Below are 18,851 nucleotides of genomic sequence, written 5' to 3' on the forward strand. Positions count from 1 at the left end.
GAATTGAAAGAATATCAATCAAAGATTAAACAGATGCTTGTTACTACTTCTCCTCCATGATCACAGAATGTGAATTATGGCATAATTACATATTTTTTCAATGTGCACAAATAAATTAAATTAATAAAAACTGTACAAGTAATTATTTTGGCGTACCACGACAATTGTTAAACTAATTTTAATATGTGAATATTGTGAGTACTTACACAACGGTTATTAAGGAGTCATTAAAAAGTGCTATAAACGCTTTTCACCGCTTGCTGTACAATGATTATTTAGGAGTCATAAAAGAGTGCAACAAACGCCTCTCAGGTTTACTCTCTACTAAATTTCAAAGCAGCTGTCAGGAAGTGTCTACAAACGTTGTATAAGAGCTTTCACCAAAACAATAAAGCTTGACTTTAAATATGTATCTATAAACGTTGTATAAAAGTTGCTTCTACTCCTATACCGCGTATACATATAATGCTGTAGTTGAACAGGTTCTCCAAACCAGTGTAAACAAGAGTTTTACAGAAGTTGTAATAAACAAATTGTACAGTTATTATTCAGCATGCAGTTGAATAAAGTCACAATGGAAGCGTTTCTTCAACAAGAAATTGATTTTGGGTAAACGTTTTACTGAATACGTTAGACAACACCTTTGTGTTGCAGTTGTATAGGTTCTCCAAACCAGTGTAAACAAGGGTTTTATAAAAGTTGTGGTGAACACATTGTGCAATTATTATTCAACATGCAGCTGAACAAAATCAAAGCGAAAGCGTTTCTTCAACTGGAAATTGTTACTTGGGACTGCTGCAAACTACGAGGTGGCCTGGAATGCACTGGAAGATCGGTACCACAATAAGAAGCTGATCGTGAAAGCGTACTTGGATGCCATTTTCGCAATTGAGCCAATGAGGAAGGAGAGTTTCGAATCACTCAGCCAGATCGTCAGTGACTTCGAAAAGAATCTCCAAATGCTGCAGAAAATGGAGGAGAGAACCGAAGGTTGGAGTACCATTCTGGTGCACATGGTGTGTTCGAAGCTCGACCCTGTGACTCTTCGACTCTGGGAGACGTCACATAACTCGAAGGAAGTACCGACCTACAGAAACCTAGTGAACTTCCTGAAGAACCACTGCGCCGTACTTCAATCCGTTGGGTCGTGCAAGCCCACCCCTGCTGAATTCAGGAAACCGAAGATTGGTGTGAGTCATTCGTCGACCTCCTCCACTAATAGGTGTTGCTTTTGCTCCGAATCATTCCACTCTGCATTCGTGTGCAAACGGTTCCAGAAGATGAGGATCTCGGAGCGTTATGACGCAGTGATGAAGAACGGATTGTGCATCAACTGCTTGTCATCAGGGCACTTGGCAAGGAACTGCAGCAAAGGATTTTGCCGTCAGTGTGGAAGGAAACACCATTCCCTGCTTCATACGGATTCGGACAGTGCTTACCAAAAATCCTCCGTTCCACAGACGACAAAACGACCCTCAAGTGAATATCAAAAACATACACAGCAAGCACAATCATGATCACCAACACAGCAAACAGCACCAACCACAAACCAACACGAACCATCCACTTCACTACCAATCGTCAATACACAATCGCATTGCATTAACCCACAGCCTGCCACAGACCGATCCAACACATTACAAAATACCGTAGCACTTCCAACACAAACAAGATCACATACACGCCAAGTTCTTCTGTCAACCGCTATGGTACATGTGTGTGATAGCCAGGGAAGCACAATGCTAGCCGGAGCGTTGCTTGATTCATGCTCCCAGTATTGCTTCGTGACATCCGACTTCTGTCGACGGATGAAACTCAAGCAATTTCCGGACTATTTGTCAGTGAAAGGTATTGGGGGTTCAGGAATTGTATCGAAAAACGCTGTCTGCGGCATGATCAGCCCTCGCTTCACCAGCATCTCAGACTACGAAGAAGTGATGCAGTTCAACGTCCTCCCGAAACTGACTATTCCACTCCCGAGTGAAGAGGTCGAAATTAGCCAGTGGAATCTACCCGAGGATATGGTGTTGGCAGACCCCAACTTCTACCAGACATTGGATATCGACATGATAATCGGCGCAGAACACTACATGAATCTGTTATGCGAAGGAAGGTTCAGGCTAAACGAGGATGGCCCTACCTTCCAAAACTCCGTTTTTGGATGGATCGTGTCCGGGCGTGTATTCGATTTCCGGTCTTCCGTTCCCAAAACGTCTACAACGCTGTGTTCAATAACTGAACTTCAAGAACACCTGACTCGTTTTTGGGAGCTCGAGAGTTGTCACGTCAAGAGCACATATTCCGTGGAAGAGTCTACATGCGAGGAGATCTTCAAGCAGACCACTGTTCGTGACGACGATGGACGTTTTGTGGTGTCGCTGCCCAAGAAGGAGCACATCATTGAACGCTTGGGAGATTCAAGGCGTAGCGCTGAGAAACGATTTGCAAGCTTGGAGAAGCGATTCGTTACCAATCCGCAGTTGAAGGAGCTGTATTGCGAGTTCATGGAGGAGTATTTGTCGATGGGCTACATGAAGAAGGTACGAGAAGAAGATCTGTCCGAGTCAGCGTGCTATTTCCTGCCGCACCATGCCGTGTTGAAACCGGATAGCACAACAACGAAACTGCGCGTTGTATTCGATGCTTCGTGCAAAACTACATCGGGATTCTCACTCAACGATGGGTTGATGGTTGGCCCTGTAGTCCAGGATGATCTTATCTCTATTCACACACGGTTCCGTTTACATCGCATCGGAATGGTAGCAAACGTAGCCAAAATGTACCGGATGATTAAGATGTTCCTGCTCGATCAGAAGTTGCACCTGATTCTGTGGAGGAAATCCCCGGATGATCCAATCGAGATTTTCCAACTGACGACCGTTACGTACGGTACAGCATCGGCTCCTTTTCTAGCGACTCGTTGCTTGGTACAGTTAGCAGAAGATGGAGAATCAACACACCCAATCGCTGTGAACATTCTGCGGAAAGATTTCTACGTTGACGATATGATCACTGGGGTAGATGATCCTGAGGAAGGAAGAAGGTTAGTCGAGGAAATGGTCAATCTGACCAATTCAGCTGGATTCCCTTTGCGCAAGTGGAATTCGAATAGCGAAGAAGTTCTGAGCGAGCTTCCATCACATCTACGAGATGAACGGGCGGTATTTGACATGGATTCGCCTGCATCGTCCGCTACCGTCAAATTTTGGGTCTTTTCTGGAGTCCGACAACCGATAACTTCTGCTTCACCGTTCCCAAATGGAATCCCACCCCAACCGTTACGAAAAGAACCGTCGTCTCTGATGCGTCCAAATTATTCGATCCTTTGGGTCTTATAGGACCTGTCGTTGTTGAAGCCAAAATCTTTATCCAAGCGTTATGGAAACTGTAAATGAGTTGGGACGAGCCGCTCGCTGAAAACTTGCAAACCTTTTGGCTGGAGTATCGCAGGAATCTCAGTGCCTTAGAATCCATTACCATTCCCAGATGGGTTGGGTATAGCAAGAAATGCACATCTATTGAATGGCATGGGTTCTGCGACGCCTCTGATAGCGCTTACGGTGCTTGCTTGTATCTTCGATGCACGTACGCTGATGGATCGGTTCAAGTCCAGCTAATGATATCGAAGTCAAGAGTAGCGCCGCTGGAGGATTTGAAAAAGAAGAAACGCAAGCAGTCTACGCCCCGTCTAGAACTCTCGTCCGCTCTGTTACTCAGTCATCTATATGAAAAGGTGCGTCGTAGCACTCAACTGGCAGTTCCCTCGTATTTCTGGACGGACTCCAACATTGTCAAATTTTGGATTGCTTCCACTCCATCGCGCGATGGCAGACTTTTGTTGCAAATAGGGTGTCCGAGATCCAACATCTTACAGAAGGAGGAGTGTGGAACCACGTAGCAGGAATACAGAACCCAGCCGACGTTCTCTCAAGAGGTATATCAGCCACACAGCTCGAATACCAGAACAGTTGGTTCAGAGGTCCCATCTGGTTACACCAAAGTAGAAGTTACTGGCCCGAGAATGCTGAAGTAGCCATTGATCAGCTTGATCCAGCAGTTCTTGAAGAACGTAGCACCGTTGCCATGCCGCTACAAGCTTCTCCACCGAGCGAAATCTTCTCGCTCCACTCGTCGCTCTTCAGCCTAGTTCGTCTGAACAATAACAAGCAGAAGATGTCGTCTCTTTATAAATTCAGGTTCTTTAGTATTACCCATTGACGAGCTCGTTGACGAGTGGGTGCACGGAGAACAAATTCGCGAGGGGCACGCAATACAAAGAACCGGTGCGTTGAAGTTAAAATGCAATCAAATGTACACCCCTATTTTGTATTTCGTTCGAAACGAAATTCATAAACATTTTTTTTTTTTTGTATGAGAATTTCGTTTTGAACGAAATGCAGAATAGGGGTGGTACTTAAAGTAATTAATGCGTTTTGAAGTAGTACTGACGGAAATTAAAATTATATATCCATAATTAATGTAATTGAAGGTATTGAAAATTTAATTAATGTACTTTAGTTACGAAATTTCAACTGTAATTAATGGAGTTAAAAATTAGTTAATGTTCTACATTGTGCAATTGATGTAATTAAAGCAGTAGTTAATTTTATAAGTTAATTACAGCCGTTGCCTGCGTTGGAGTTAAAGGTTATTGCGTGCCCCTAGAAATTTTCAACAACTGTAAAATTTTGCCAAACCATCGGCAAAATTGTTTACCATTCATTTCTCAAATTATTGTTTTTATTTACCAAACTTGATAATGTCAGTATCAAGATTATTTAACGAATCTCATTAAATTTGCAAGGATCGTTAGCTACAAAAATTAATATTAACCTCAATTTGCCGTAAAATGTCGATGCCATTAGAAATTGAAAGAAAGACAATGTTCCTCCGCGCGCAGATTCACTAACATATTCTCAAACGAGACCTGGCAGCTACGACCTAAGCCTTCAAAAATTAACGTTCTGCGTCAACAAGGACCATTACCACCGTCATCGTCACCGTGTCGTCGAATTGCTTTTGATCCAATTTTGTGCAACCCCAGCCAGCCATGAAAAGCTGTAAAAATCTTCCAAAACATGCGTAAAAGTCATAAATTGCGTTTGCTCACCGTAAGGTAGGTTGGTAATTGGAAACCATAAACGAGCGCTTCCGTGTGCGTCTTCTTGCTGCATCTCCATCGTCGTAAGGCCGCTTTCGATGAGCTTGAGGACGAGGACAAGTGTAAATTTATCTCACCCCTAGCCAAACAAAACCAAACGGCGTCGTCGGCGTCGGTGCGGTGATAAAGGCGTCCTCTGAACTCTGGGAATGGCGCGATTTTTCCTGTGTTAATGGGGTTGCACCACACACACTCACACACACTGAAAGCGAATGGGGCGAAAGCTCGAACGGCCGATCGTAGCCATTATCATTAACAAGCGTGAAAATGATAGCGAACCACTCAAAACCCCAGCCTTTGATACCTTTCACGATGATTATGGGTGTTGCGATGGTTGTTGAATCAACTACCTCGTGGAGACGTGATTGCTCAATACACATAAGCTAGAACTAAGGACACACGTGGAAGAGCTTTTCGTAGCATCTTACATCGATAACATGTTTGCTGTGCAGGTTGGAGATGCAGAAATGCACAGCATTGGAAATAGGGACACCGACAAACCGACATGAATGACCAGAGAAGCAACCGCCCTAATAAACAAATACGACAAACGAACGATAACCCAGATTGTAGAACTTTTCCACAAATTGTTTGGATGATACCCCAAACACGTTAAGCAAAATAACCATTTTGTAATTAGTCCCGGTTTCTTTCAAGTTGTCTCATTATTTATGAACGGTCCTTATATTTGAAATCACGTTTCACATTCATCTAGTGATGTCCGATTTCCATTCCAATAATCGATTAATAGATTAACGAACCGAAAAGTAAAATATTTGTAATAAGGTGATCCAAGAGACGTTTCTCAGAGGAACTGACAGCTAGAAATCTAGAGTGTGTGAGTGATCCAATGATTAATAGTGCTGAATGTAAACATAAACATAGCAGAAACTCATATTAGAATAAACTGCCAGTTCTACTTGGTTCTACCAGAAGGTCCCGAAATAACGTGCTCAACTTTTTGGCTCAGCTCTGGTACTATCTTCGGTCCCAAGCTAATCGATGCACCCCTCGGAACATAAGAAAATCTATGACCCCTCATTTTATCTGTCAAACTTTCATAGGGAATCAAAACAAACATAGTATAGTACTAGAATTTCGACTAGAATGGGGTACGTTAATCGTTTGCTTGGGACCAATAGGCTAGTGAAGTAGTGAGCCAATTTAAAATCGTTAGTTTCGTATTGATTGTTGGTTCTACCATAGAGATAACTCTAAGACCACTGGGTCCCGAAGCAAATCATTATTATTTTTGGCTCACTCAGTACCAGAACAACGGTCCCAAGCAGTCCCAAGCTATTTCACTCACCCCTGCATGTTCTGCATGAATCCACACACCCCTGATGTTATCTGTCAAACTTTCATAGCGAATCAAAACAAACATAGTGTAGTAATAGAATTTCAACTAGAATAGGGTACGTTAGTTTCTTCGGGACCCAGTGGTCTTAGAGTTACCTCTATGGTTCTACTGTGATCTGTCAAAAGTTCTTGGTAAACAAAAAAGTCAGCTGATCGCAACTGTCTCATGGACATTGGATAGCCTTATAGGTTATATCATCACCGACGAACCGACATGCCACTAGAGCATTTCGTGCATCCACAATTCGATTTGTCAAATGAGTGATTCGATCTAACAAACGGGCGATCAGATCTATCAAACGAGGTGAGACGCAAACAAAGTCAATATAAATGTATCGTGTGTTCTTGCTCTTGCTCATGATATGACGCGATCGGATGAGAAGTGATGGCGGTTGTGTTCAACGTATTTTAAATATGGCGTCTTGGGCAAGAATTTCAATGTGGCTTCTATGAGTGGTCACGTCGGTTCGTCGGTGATATCATGCAGATATAAGCATTAACATCTCCAGAGGAACATCACCCATTGTTTCACAAATGTTCTGCACTCTCGTTTCTACTCTCATTTGTGGAAAAATTACAGCACAGCGTACAAAAAATAATCGATGAGTAGTCGAGGCACTAAAATAAAAAGATTTTCTTCCGGTTGTTTCATCTTACACTGAAAAAAGTTTTCACTTAGTTTCTATTAGGAACGCACATAATATTTTTCCAATTATAAAAATATGATTGTTATCTGAATATCACATATCAAATGAAATTCTATATGAGAAATCATATAGATTTCATTGGACACATAATTTTCATGTGATTTAGTGGTGCAATTTCCAATTATGGGATCTTATGAAAGTTATGTGAAATTCCCATGGATATTTTCCACTGGTTATGTGATATATTTTATGAGTGTAGTATTCTTTTTTGCTGGAACTATTTTAAATAAGTATGATAACATATGCAAAAATCACCATCTTAGTGCCCCTCGGTGGTACCATAGAGGTAACTCTAAGAGCCGAAGGTCCCGAAGAAACGAGTTCAACTTTTTAGCTCAGCTCTGGTACTATCTTCGGTCCCAAGCTAATCGGTGCACCCCTCGAAACATGCACCTCATTGTATCTGTCAAACTTTCAAAGCGAATCAAAACAAACATAGTGTAGTACTGGAATTTATACTAGAATGGGGTACGTTAATCGATTTGCTTGGGACCAATAGGCTAGTCAAGTAGTGAGCCAATTTAAAATCGTTAGTTTCGAATTGATTGTTGGTGGTACTTTGTATGGGAGAAAGCTGTCAATTTGTTTGTTTTGTTTCAAACAGTGAAGTGGGGATTTTGTTATAATTCTTGATTTAAAAATCGAGATGGAAGTAAATGGGATCGAAAAAATATCGTTGTGCTCAGAAAACGAAGCTCTTTCCTCGGCTCTTTCAGATGTTGTATGGTAATCGAAATATTTGTTATAATTGCAGAACCCAATTGAGTGTATAATGAAAATTCAATACTCTCGAGATTTCTCTTGAATTATCATCAAAACTTTCTAGAAAATTTTCACAGAACTAATTTGGAGTTTTCATTATAAATGTACCAGAAATAGTTTCATGGAATTTTCCTCAGCACAACTAATAAATTCAACTCTGAACTCACTTTAAAATCCATCTGGAGCTCTTCTCACAATTCATGCTGAACATTGCTTTCGGTCATAAGTAACATTGTCGAAAAACCGTTTTCTTGCATTATCTGCCATAGCTCGTTTCTCTTTATTGAATCTGTAGAATCTGCCGGGGGTCGGAAGGGAGGCGGAATTATCACGTTCTTTTCGGAATTTACGAAATCACTTTACACTAAATATTTTCGACCTCAAGCTTTAGTTTTATTTGACTTTCTTTCACAAAGGTTCATACGCAACTGCCGAGTACCGCCTAGAACGTGTAACGCGCGCTGCTTGGTCCTGCCGTCTCGGCTGCCGTTCATTCGTCTTCGGTTGCTCTCTCTCTCGGTCTCTTCAACGATTCTCTCGCAGCATAAAGATAAGGGATACTGAGGATAAATGATTAGATCCTGATTCTACAATCCCTTTTCTGCTCTGGAAGAAAAAATTAAAGTGTTGTGTCCTAGACACGACCGCAGTATGACGTAGAACCACACAAAATTGATGTTTTTCATGCATTTTTGACTATTATACTTTATCTTAAAATTTTCAAATATTTCAATGTTTCGGTTATGGTTGATTCAAAACAATTTACACATTTTTCTTGACAAATATCCATGTGAAATTCCACATGATTTTCATTTGACCACACATAAACAGAATCCACTCAGAAGTACACATGAAATTTATACGCAAATGAATAGTAATGTGGTTTATATATTAAGTATGTGGCCGACACATAGATATTGATTTGTTGATCACGTTGCAACAACTCATGTGTGGGATTGTGGGAGAGGTTGTTGATGAGTGGGGGAGCGGGTCAGGAAAGTGTGTTGATGAGTGGGGGAGGGGAGGGGGTAGGAAAGGTTGTTGATGAGTGGGGGGGGGGGGGGGTTAGGAGAGGTTTTTGAGGGGTGGGGAGATTGTTGTGAAGGAGGAGGGAGAGAGTTGTTGTGAAAGGGAGAGGGGGTTTACATAATTACTTTTCCTCATTGTGGTCACACCGTGATCCACCTTTAGCCGCTGATTTGGTCCTGCTTACTGCAGGACCAAGTGCCACACCGTCTGAAGCGAAAATGAGCAGACAGACAGCAGCGCTGTTTTATATCTTTTCAGGTTCAGAACCTGATAGGATTTCCCGCAGTTTTTTTATGAATGGGGCGGAGCAGAAAGTTTCTTTTGTGCAGAATATGTAAAAAAGGATGGACTTTGGATGTTAATATAATTGCATATATAGAGGTACCAGATATGTTTTACAGTCAATCATGTGCACAGACTCACAGGAACAAAATTCAGGTCGCACAGAATAGAGTGCTGAGGATGGTTCTTGATCGTCCTTTCGACACTAGAATAACAAATTTACACGAAGAGGCAGGCATTGCCAAAATAGATTACAGAATTAACGAAATTAAGACTAAATTTACACAAAAATGTAATTTATCAGAACATGCTTTGATAAGCAATTTGTATATAGTAGATTAGGTGTATATAGTAGTTGTAGGTTAGTTGTAGTTGTAAATAGTAGTTATAAGTAGTCTCCTTTTTCAAATTTAAAACAAACCAATCCCACCAAGGTGGTCATTCTTAAAACAGGCCTAATAGGACTAGGAACTGTAAATAATAATTAAAATCTCAAATGTACTAAAGTTGAAAAGACGCATCTGTGTCACTTGAAAATTCATACATGTAAACCACACAAACACAAGAAATAAAGATCATTTAAATGTTTTACAGTCAGTTGTTGGTCATTCATCGAGTGTATGTCTCCTATTAAGCAATATTTTTTTTTTTGAAAATGTTGGCTCTGCATGTAAAAAATTAATAGTTTATACATTATTGGGGTTTGCTTAAAATTTATTTCCCGAAAAAAAATGATCGTCAAAGTCCATGTCTTTTTCGGGTTATTGTTAAGAGGGAGGGGGAGGGGGTTTTACATGCACGTTTTTTCAAGTCTCATCCCTCATTGTGGTGGACACGCCGTGATCCACCTTTACCGGCTGACCTAGTCCTGCTTGATGCAGGACCTAGTGCCACGCCGTCCGAACCGGTAATGAGCAGAGGCATGAGAGCAGCGCTGATTTATATTTTTTTCAGGTTCAAGCAGAATGATGTGCAACCAAGTGGTATTCGTTTGTGATGACTGGGTTTGGGAAAAAGGCTTATTTCATGAAATCAGTGATAACATTATCATTTGTACATTTTCAATAGTTTAATTACAAAAAAAAAATGAAAAATATTTATTTCAACAGGTTCGTAATGTAATTTCCTATCGATTGGCGTATTTGGATTTTAATTTCATCTATAAATGACAAAGTTACAAGCGTTCAAAACCTAACACTCCTTCACCACACATATTTTTTGATTTGCACCCCAGTATAGTCGACAAAGACGTAGTTCTACGTCAAAAACAAATGAAAGAAAACAAATACAAAATAAACAAAAGTAATACAAAGAGATAAAAAAATAGGTTACCCTCTAATCGTATCTGGCTGGCAACTTTCGTGCCCTTTTCGGACGCTTAGATGTCAATTCTTCTTTTGTTTCGTTATCCTGTGCCATTTCCTCTTCTCTCGCATTGGCGGCATATGATTCCGGAAGTTCACTTTTAGATTTTTGCTTCTCTGCTTTGGATGCTTCATCTCCCGCAGAAGAACTTTGAACGGTTTTCGAGGAAGTGCTGTGCCATTTCCTTAAGTGAGAAACGGGACGTCGGTACCGTACGCCCTCCTCATTCACCACAATTGTATCGCTACCATTCTTTCTAACAACCTTGAACTTCTCAAGTCTGAAGTTGGGTTCCAACTTTCCAGTCTCATAGTTTTTCAACATTACAGTATCGCCCTCGACGATTTCAGCCGGTTTCGAATGCCGGCGGTTATCGGCGTAAATCTTTCCTTTCATCTTCTTAATAGTGTCGTTGTCCCGCACATCAGCATCGCGGTTCCAATAGGGCTCGGTTCTCAAAGATGGCAAGAGATCTTTTACTGGTCTTCCCGTCAGCAATTCCAGTGGAGCCTTGCCGGTCATCGTATGGGGTGTCGTGTTATACATATGTACATAGTCTTTGACTGCGCCACGCCAGTCTGCATTCACCGCTTTGGCAATTCGAAGTGCTCTCAAAATACCCTGGTTTTGCCTTTCAACGAGCCCATTCATTTGCGGCCAGTAGGGAATGGTGCGGATCAACCGGATATTTCTTCGAACACAATAGCTTGAAAATTCCTCACTTGAGAACGGTGGACCGTTGTCGCTGCGGATTGTCTCTGGATATGTTTGTTCCATGAAAACGGATTCAAGGGCATCGATAGTTTTAGATGCTGTGGTACCTTTCATCTCGATGACCTTCAAAAAACGGCTGTAATAGTCAACCACCACAAGGAAGGTAGCGCATTCCTTCGCAGAGAAAAAATCGACTGCTATTTCTTGCCACGCTCGTTCTGGCATTTCTTTCCTTATCATCGGTTCTGCAGGACCATACCCAAGTAACCAAAAGTTCTGATAAAAGGCCATTTGTGGCTTAAGCAGCTTAGTTAGTGATGGTCTTTAGAATTCTAAGCAGCCTCATTTTTAAGTCGTTATAAGAACTGGAAAGTTCCGGTATCATAATTGAAGAGAATTCTAAGCAGCTTCTGGCGGAACTTGAACGGAACTTTTAGAAAATAAATTAAAAAAGGTTTTTGCCCTCTACACCAAATTCTATGTTTAGTTCGCACTTTTATGAAAGTTATTTCTAAAGGCAGGTATTTATGTGTATTGATTTATCAGCATTAGTAGTTTTTGAGCTGTTTGAAGAATTAAACCCAGTCCTTCTGCGTGAGAACCCCAGCACGAACCGCTGCGTCATCTGAAATATATTAAAGCGAGCTGTTGTCCCGCCTACTGTTGGAGTTTTCAGTGCCAGCTGACTGACTTGCATACGAAACACAATACCTTGATGAATTTGAAATTGGTATTTGCCCGCATGGTATTCCAACACATTTGTGGCGCAGTGGTTAGCGTTAGTAGATCGCCGAATACACGGGTTCGAATCCAGGAAATTACTTTTTAATTTTTTTTTATGTTTTAATAGAATGTTGATGCACTGCATAAATATAAGAATTATGATTTATTCGGACCACTGATCATTTAATATTTACGTACATTAAATTTAGTTACTAATAAAGACTTGTGCGGATTGCTTCATGTGGCTTGAAAGTTCTGTTGGAACTATATGTGAACTTTATGGAACTTGAAAGTTCTGTCGGAACTTTATTTGAACTTTATGGATCTTGAAGGTTCGGTCGGAACTTTATTTGAACTTTATGGAACTTGAAAGTTCTGTCGGAACTTTATTTGAACTTTATGGAACTTGAAAGTTCTGTTGGAACTTTATTTGAACTTTATGGAACTGGAAGGTTTGGTTGGAACTTTATTTGAACTTTATGAAACTTGAAAGTTCTGTCGGTACTTTATTTGAACTTTATGGAACTTCTGTCGGAACTTTATTTGAACTTTATGGAACTTGAAAGTTCTGTTGGAACTATATGTGAACTTTATGGAACTTGAAAGTTCGGTCGGAACTTTATTTGAACTTTATGGAACTTGATGGTTCGGTTGGAACTTTATTTGAACTTTATGGAACTTGAAAGTTCTGTCGGAACTTTATTTGAACTTTATGGAACTTGAAGGTTCGTTCGGAACTTTATTTGAACTTTACGGAACTTGAAAGTGATTTTAATCGTTGAATGCGGAACTTTTGGTTACTTGGGTAGGTACTCACCGCTGCGCATCCAGCGCATTCCTGGATTCGATCACCAACGTCACGGTCCATGTAAGGCCACCACACTTTTTCACGGAGGTTTCGACGCATGCTCACCACTCCTGGGTGCCCTCGATGAGCGATATCCAATGCTCTAGCTCGTAGTTTAGCTGGGAGTACAATCCGGTCATCTCGAACTACCACACTATCGATTACTCCAAGCTCCTTGGAGAAAGACTGATAATGAAAAAGGTTTGGTGGCCAGAGCTGGCTTTGGATTGCTTCAATGACGGCGCTTAAGGCTTCATCGTTAGCTGTTTCATTTCGAATTTCATTTAGGGTGATAGCTGCTAAGCTATCTTCAATAGCACACAGATAATGCTCAGATTCATCGTCAAAGGGTTTCTCGGATTCAGACTGTGGACAAAGTCGTGACAGTATATCTGAAATATTGCTTGAGCCTGGAATGTGTTTTATACGGAAATTATACGGTTGCAAGCGTAACGCCCAGCCTTCTGCTCTAGAGCAAGCACGCTTGCTATCCCGATGTTTACCACCATAAATGTATTCCAGAGTCTTGTGATCGGTATATATAGTGAATTCCGTGCCAAACAAGTAGGGGTAAAATTTCTCCACAGCCCAGACGACTGCAAGAGCTTCACGCTGTGTTTGGGGATAGATTCTTTCCGCTTTCGTTAAACCCTTCGATGCAAAACTTTTTATTCGCGGCGTGTTGAAGCTGTCTCTTTGAGTGAGAATGGCACCCAGGCCTACTGGGGACGCATCAACGTATAGTTCGGTTTCGTCTTTTGGATCGAAAAATCCTAATCTGTGAACAGTGCCCGACAATTCGTTTCGGAGGTCATCAAACGCTCTTTGTTGGTCCTCGCCGAAATTATCTACATCCCCTCGCATGAACTGCCGCAAAGGTTCTGTTCTGGTAGACAGATGAGGAATGAACTGTCCGACAAAGTTAATGAGACCCAAGAAACTACGAACTTCTTCTCTTGTTTCTGGTTGTCTGAAACCCTGAATAGCTGAAATCTTATCATCCGATGGGCTTATCCCAGCTGCACTGACGTTGTATCCCAAGATCTCAAGCTGCTTTACGCCGATTGAACACTTCTCCTTATTGAGTGTTGCGTTGTTTTTCCGAAGGATCGATAATACTTCCTCCAACCTAGCATCATGTTGCTCCTTGGTTTCCCCTGCCACCACTATGTCATCGATGTACACAATAACACCTTCCACACCTGCCAACATGTCGCACATAATACGCTGAAAATTTTCAGGCGCACAATTGATGCCGAACATCAGTCTCTTGAACCTCATCAAGCCTCTACTCGTCATGAAGGTTGTGATCCCTCGGGATTCTGGGTGCAGTTCTATGTGATGGAACGCGGACGTAATGTCCAGCTTCGAAAAACATGTGGAACCCCTCAGCTTATTCAAAAGCGTGTCAATCATAGGAAGTGGGTAGTGTTCACGTTGTATTGCCTGGTTAGGATACTTCATATTGATGCACAACCTTATGTCGTCCTTTCCTTTAGGCACGACTACCATTGGAGATATCCATTCAGGTGGGCCAACGGCTGGCTCAATTACATCATTATTTAACATTTGCTGAATTTTCATATCAACTTTCTCCTCCATAGCGGTTGGAATTCTCAAATATGCCAGTTTCTTAGGAGGGACAGTTTTGTCGATTGACAACTTTATTAGGGTGTTTGGAAATTTTGGGAAAGCTTCGCTTTTTAGGTCGATGTTATTAACACCGAGCCCAACCTTCAGAACCTTAAGGTCTTCAGCTGTTCTTTTACTCAACAGCGACTTCCTTGCTCCCTGAATAACAAAGAACTCTGCGTATGCTTTAGGCTTGGTGTCATTCACCGATATCCATGCCTCAAAGATCATCAAGACTTCAAGTGGTTCTTGACTAGCATATGCGGAAACACGCCTGTCGCAATTAAACTTTTTTTTTGTAAAGTGCGGTTTCATTCTTGGCAAGCGTTTTCCAAACCTGGTCGGTAACCGTGTTAATCGCTGCCCCGGAGTCTATTAAAAATTCTACCGGATGACAATCGATCTTGCAAGTAATCACCCCACTGTTGCTAATGTCGGCCTATTAACGAACAATGAAACAATCACAACATTTTCTTACTTTTTATTATTGAATAAACATGTACATGTTGATGTAATCCCCCTTAGATTCTACGAGACCTCGTTTTATCAACAGTACTTCAGTGTTTCAAAAAATCAAAGGAAATAAAGAAATCAAAGTTATTTTACCTCACGTGTATCATCCGATCCAGCATAGCGAATCCGTTCCTCCTTACGGTGAGCTTCCTCTCGGATGGAATTTGCCTCCGATGAGCGCTTCCAAGAACGAGGTTTGATCGGTCCACTCCGGTTAACTTGACCCGACGTTTGACATTTCCTTGCGAAGTGGCCAATACGACCACAAATGTTGCACCGCGCATTACGTGCAAAGCAATCACGGGAGTCCTTACGGTGTTTCCATGATCCACATCGGTCGCACTCGATACCTGGACGCCTATTCTTCATCAATGATCTTCCACTGTAGAACGTGGACCTTCCACTAGTGCTTGCCTCCTGCTTCACATAAGCAATCGAGGTAGCATTGGAGTCGATTCCAAAAGGGTGTAGCTTTCCTTTCTGCTTGGTTAGAATCTCTCGATTGACCGCGTAGTTTGTGAGTTCATCTAGGTTCATGACATTTTCGAGACCTTTGTCTCGAACACGTTCGTCTCGCGCTCCCATAGTCACCTGCTGCAAAATTTCCTTCTCTTCATGGTTCTGAAAATCGCATCTGGCTGCTTGCGTTCTCAGTTTCAAAATAAATTGGTTGAACGGTTCATCAGCTGTTTGTTTCAACGAACGAAACACTTCAAGCTCAACACGTTCGTTACGCTTTCCGACGAAGAAGTTATTCAAGCGCTTAATAGCGTTGTCGTATTCGGGTATCTCCTGCGGCACTAGCGGAATTTTTACCGGTTCTGGGTGGATCTCATCCGCCACTGGTCTCAAATTGTAGTAAATTCTTTGGAGACCTCGTCCACCTCGGGCAAGCATTAACACCAGCTTCTCATGTTGGGAATCAATATCTTTCAACTCCATGATGAGTTCAAATGCCCTCAGCCATTCCTCCCACTCTCGACGTAAATCAGAAGCATCAACTGAATCGTTGAACGATTCTAGTGGCCACTGTTTCTCAGCATCCATCTGCAAAATAATATAATATTTTCCTCCTTTATTACAATCAATTAGATCACAATAATCGATATTTGTCTCACGATGCATGGCAATTTTTCGATATATAGTTCGGATAAGTTAAAAAAATAGACATACACTTTATGTGTGATAACATGTGCTTCAACACTGTCTAGATATACAATTAATAAATCAAACTCATAATGGTAATTGCTTGGTCCCGCATTACCAATTCACAATTTTCGCCAAGTCTCACTTCATTTATTCTTCAATGCTACAGTCCTCAACTGGTTTAGCTTCGGCTTTCATTGGATCTCGCTTTTCCTACTACGATCTTCAACCCGCCTCTCCAAAAGTATTGGTGTGCTCAGACTTTCAGTCAAACCCGCTTAGTGTTAGTGCGCTTCGACTATAAGTTTGTCTCACTTTTCTACGGCACAACGGTCCTCGGCCGGCCTCGCTATTCGTATTTGTGCGCTTCGACTATGAGTCGGCCTCGCTTTTTTTTTGTGGCGCTATGGTCCTCAACCAGCCTCGCCATTAATATTAGTGCGCTTCGACTTTGAGTCGGACTCGCTTTTGTGTGTGTGTGTGTGAGAGAGAGAGAGAGAGAGAGAGAGAGAGAGAGAGAGAGAGAGAGAGAGAGAGAGAGAGAGAGAGAGAAAGAGATAGAGAGAGAGAAAAAGAGAGAGAGAGATAGAGAGAGAGAAAGAGAGTGTGTGTGTGTTTGTGGCACTACGGTCCTCAACCGGCCTCGCCAAAATATTAATGCGCTTCGACTTCTCAGTCGGACTCGCTTCTCGTGTGGCGCTACAGTCTTCAACTGGTCTCGCCCACAATTTGTGCGCTTCGACTTTCAAGTCGGCCTCGCAATTCATTTTAGTTGCTGTGGTCCTCAATTGGCTTTACCACTGGTACATTTTCATTCTTCTCGCACTACAACTCAGGCTCCTTGCATGGGTGTTAGTGCGATACGACATATACAAGGATTGCCACTCACACAGTTAACCACTTTTCTCTTGCCGATGCTTACCATGCAATTCCCACTCGTGGCGCCATTTTGTTCCAAAATACATCGCAATTTAACTTTCTAATTTCTGAATTTCAAAGGTTTACCGACCTCATCCAAATAAAATGAATGCAAGAGCACAAATTATCAAAGATTTTTCCTACCCCAATAATAAATCCGGGATTGTGAATCAATTCACAGATGCAACGGAAGCAGCATTTTAAGTATATTCCACGACGAGGCAAGCAAAAAAAACTCTTTTCACTTTACTCACCATATTTTGCACCGGCTGCGCCAATTGTAGAATCTGCCGGGGGTCGGAAGGGAGGCGGAATTATCACGTTCTTTTCGGAATTTACGAAATCACTTTACACTAAATATTTTCGACCTCAAGCTTTAGTTTTATTTGACTTTCTTTCACAAAGGTTCATACGCAACTGCCGAGTACCGCCTAGAACGTGTAACGCGCGCTGCTTGGTCCTGCCGTCTCGGCTGCCGTTCATTCGTCTTCGGTTGCTCTCTCTCTCGGTCTCTTCAACGATTCTCTCGCAGCATAAAGATAAGGGATACTGAGGATAAATGATTAGATCCTGATTCTACAGAATCGTACGCTGCCTTGAAATCTATGAACAGATTATGAGTCTACAAGTTGTATTCCCGGAACTTCTCAAGGGTAAACATTTGATCCGTCGTTGATCGACCCTCACGAAAACCAGCCTGGTATTCGCCGACGAAGGATTCCCCAAGCGGTCTCAATCTGTTGAACAGAACACGTGATAATATTTTGTACGCCGAATTCAGAAGCGTGATTCCTCTGTAATTAGCGCACTCCAGTCTGTGTCCCTTTTTGTAGAGGGGACAAACGAGACCATCCAACCAACTAGCGGGCAATTCTTCCTCCTCCCATATCTTGAGCAGTATACGGTGAATCATCTGGTGCAGCTGCTCACTTCCGTGTTTGAGAAGTTCGGCCGGGAGCTCGTCCTTCCCCGCAGCCTTACTGTTTTTCAGCTCTCGTATCGCCTTTTTAACCTCTTCTAGCGTTGGTGGTTCCACAGCTTGACCACAGACAAACAGACGTAACTCTTCATTGTGTGCCTTCGTTCATGCATTTAACGGTTGATTTGAATATTATCAGTTCCGCGAACTACTCGCCGCAGCGCTGGCATCGGATAACTTTGACGTTTCCATACATTCGATAGAACTTTTATGCAATATTGTTTACGAGTTAGCGAGCAAGCTTGTTTTCCGCGAGAAGCCAGAGAGATGTCGTTACTGAGGTTATATGTTTTGAGATACTATGTTTTCAAGAACAAGTTTTTCAAAGAGTTACGTCTGTTTGTCTGTGTTACTACCCAGATCACATGTTTTCAAGTGATATTGAACAACATTGTCAGGCTTTTAGTAGAACAACGAGACATTGAGCAATAAATTTGATAAGTTTAACACTGTTTTGTAATCGAAATCATCTGAGTAATACACTATCAGTGACTACAGCAACAATTTCGTAATACTCACGCTCTAGAACGCGTGTGTTAGTGAGATGAAGTTTTTTGTTAGCTGTGAGAAATTTTTTGTTTGCTGTAAGAACTGTCATTCTAAAGTAAAAATAAACAACAAAACGAAAACAAACCCTTCGCTTGCACGGTAACAGTCAAATACCTTTTTATAAGTAAAAGTTTACCCATTAATGCATTGGCTTTACTCATTAAT

The 18,851-nt window shown here is 41.7% G+C and overlaps 1 protein-coding gene across 1 annotated transcript; it reads left to right on the forward strand.

The window, feature by feature from the left end:
- The first annotated feature begins 1,739 nt into the window (after positions 1-1,739).
- On the forward strand, positions 1,740-3,338 carry LOC135708660 (uncharacterized). Its single transcript, XM_065230761.1, has one exon. It carries the CDS (start codon positions 1,740-1,742, stop codon positions 3,336-3,338), a length of 1,599 nt encoding a protein of 532 aa, XP_065086833.1.
- Positions 3,339-18,851: the final 15,513 nt, after the last annotated feature.

The sequence above is a fragment of the Ochlerotatus camptorhynchus genome, unplaced genomic scaffold, assembly GCF_037179485.1.
Source record: "Ochlerotatus camptorhynchus isolate MF236.1 unplaced genomic scaffold, CSIRO-AGI_Acam_v1.1 ptg000330l, whole genome shotgun sequence".
NCBI classification, from domain to species: Eukaryota; Metazoa; Arthropoda; class Insecta; order Diptera; family Culicidae; genus Ochlerotatus; species Ochlerotatus camptorhynchus.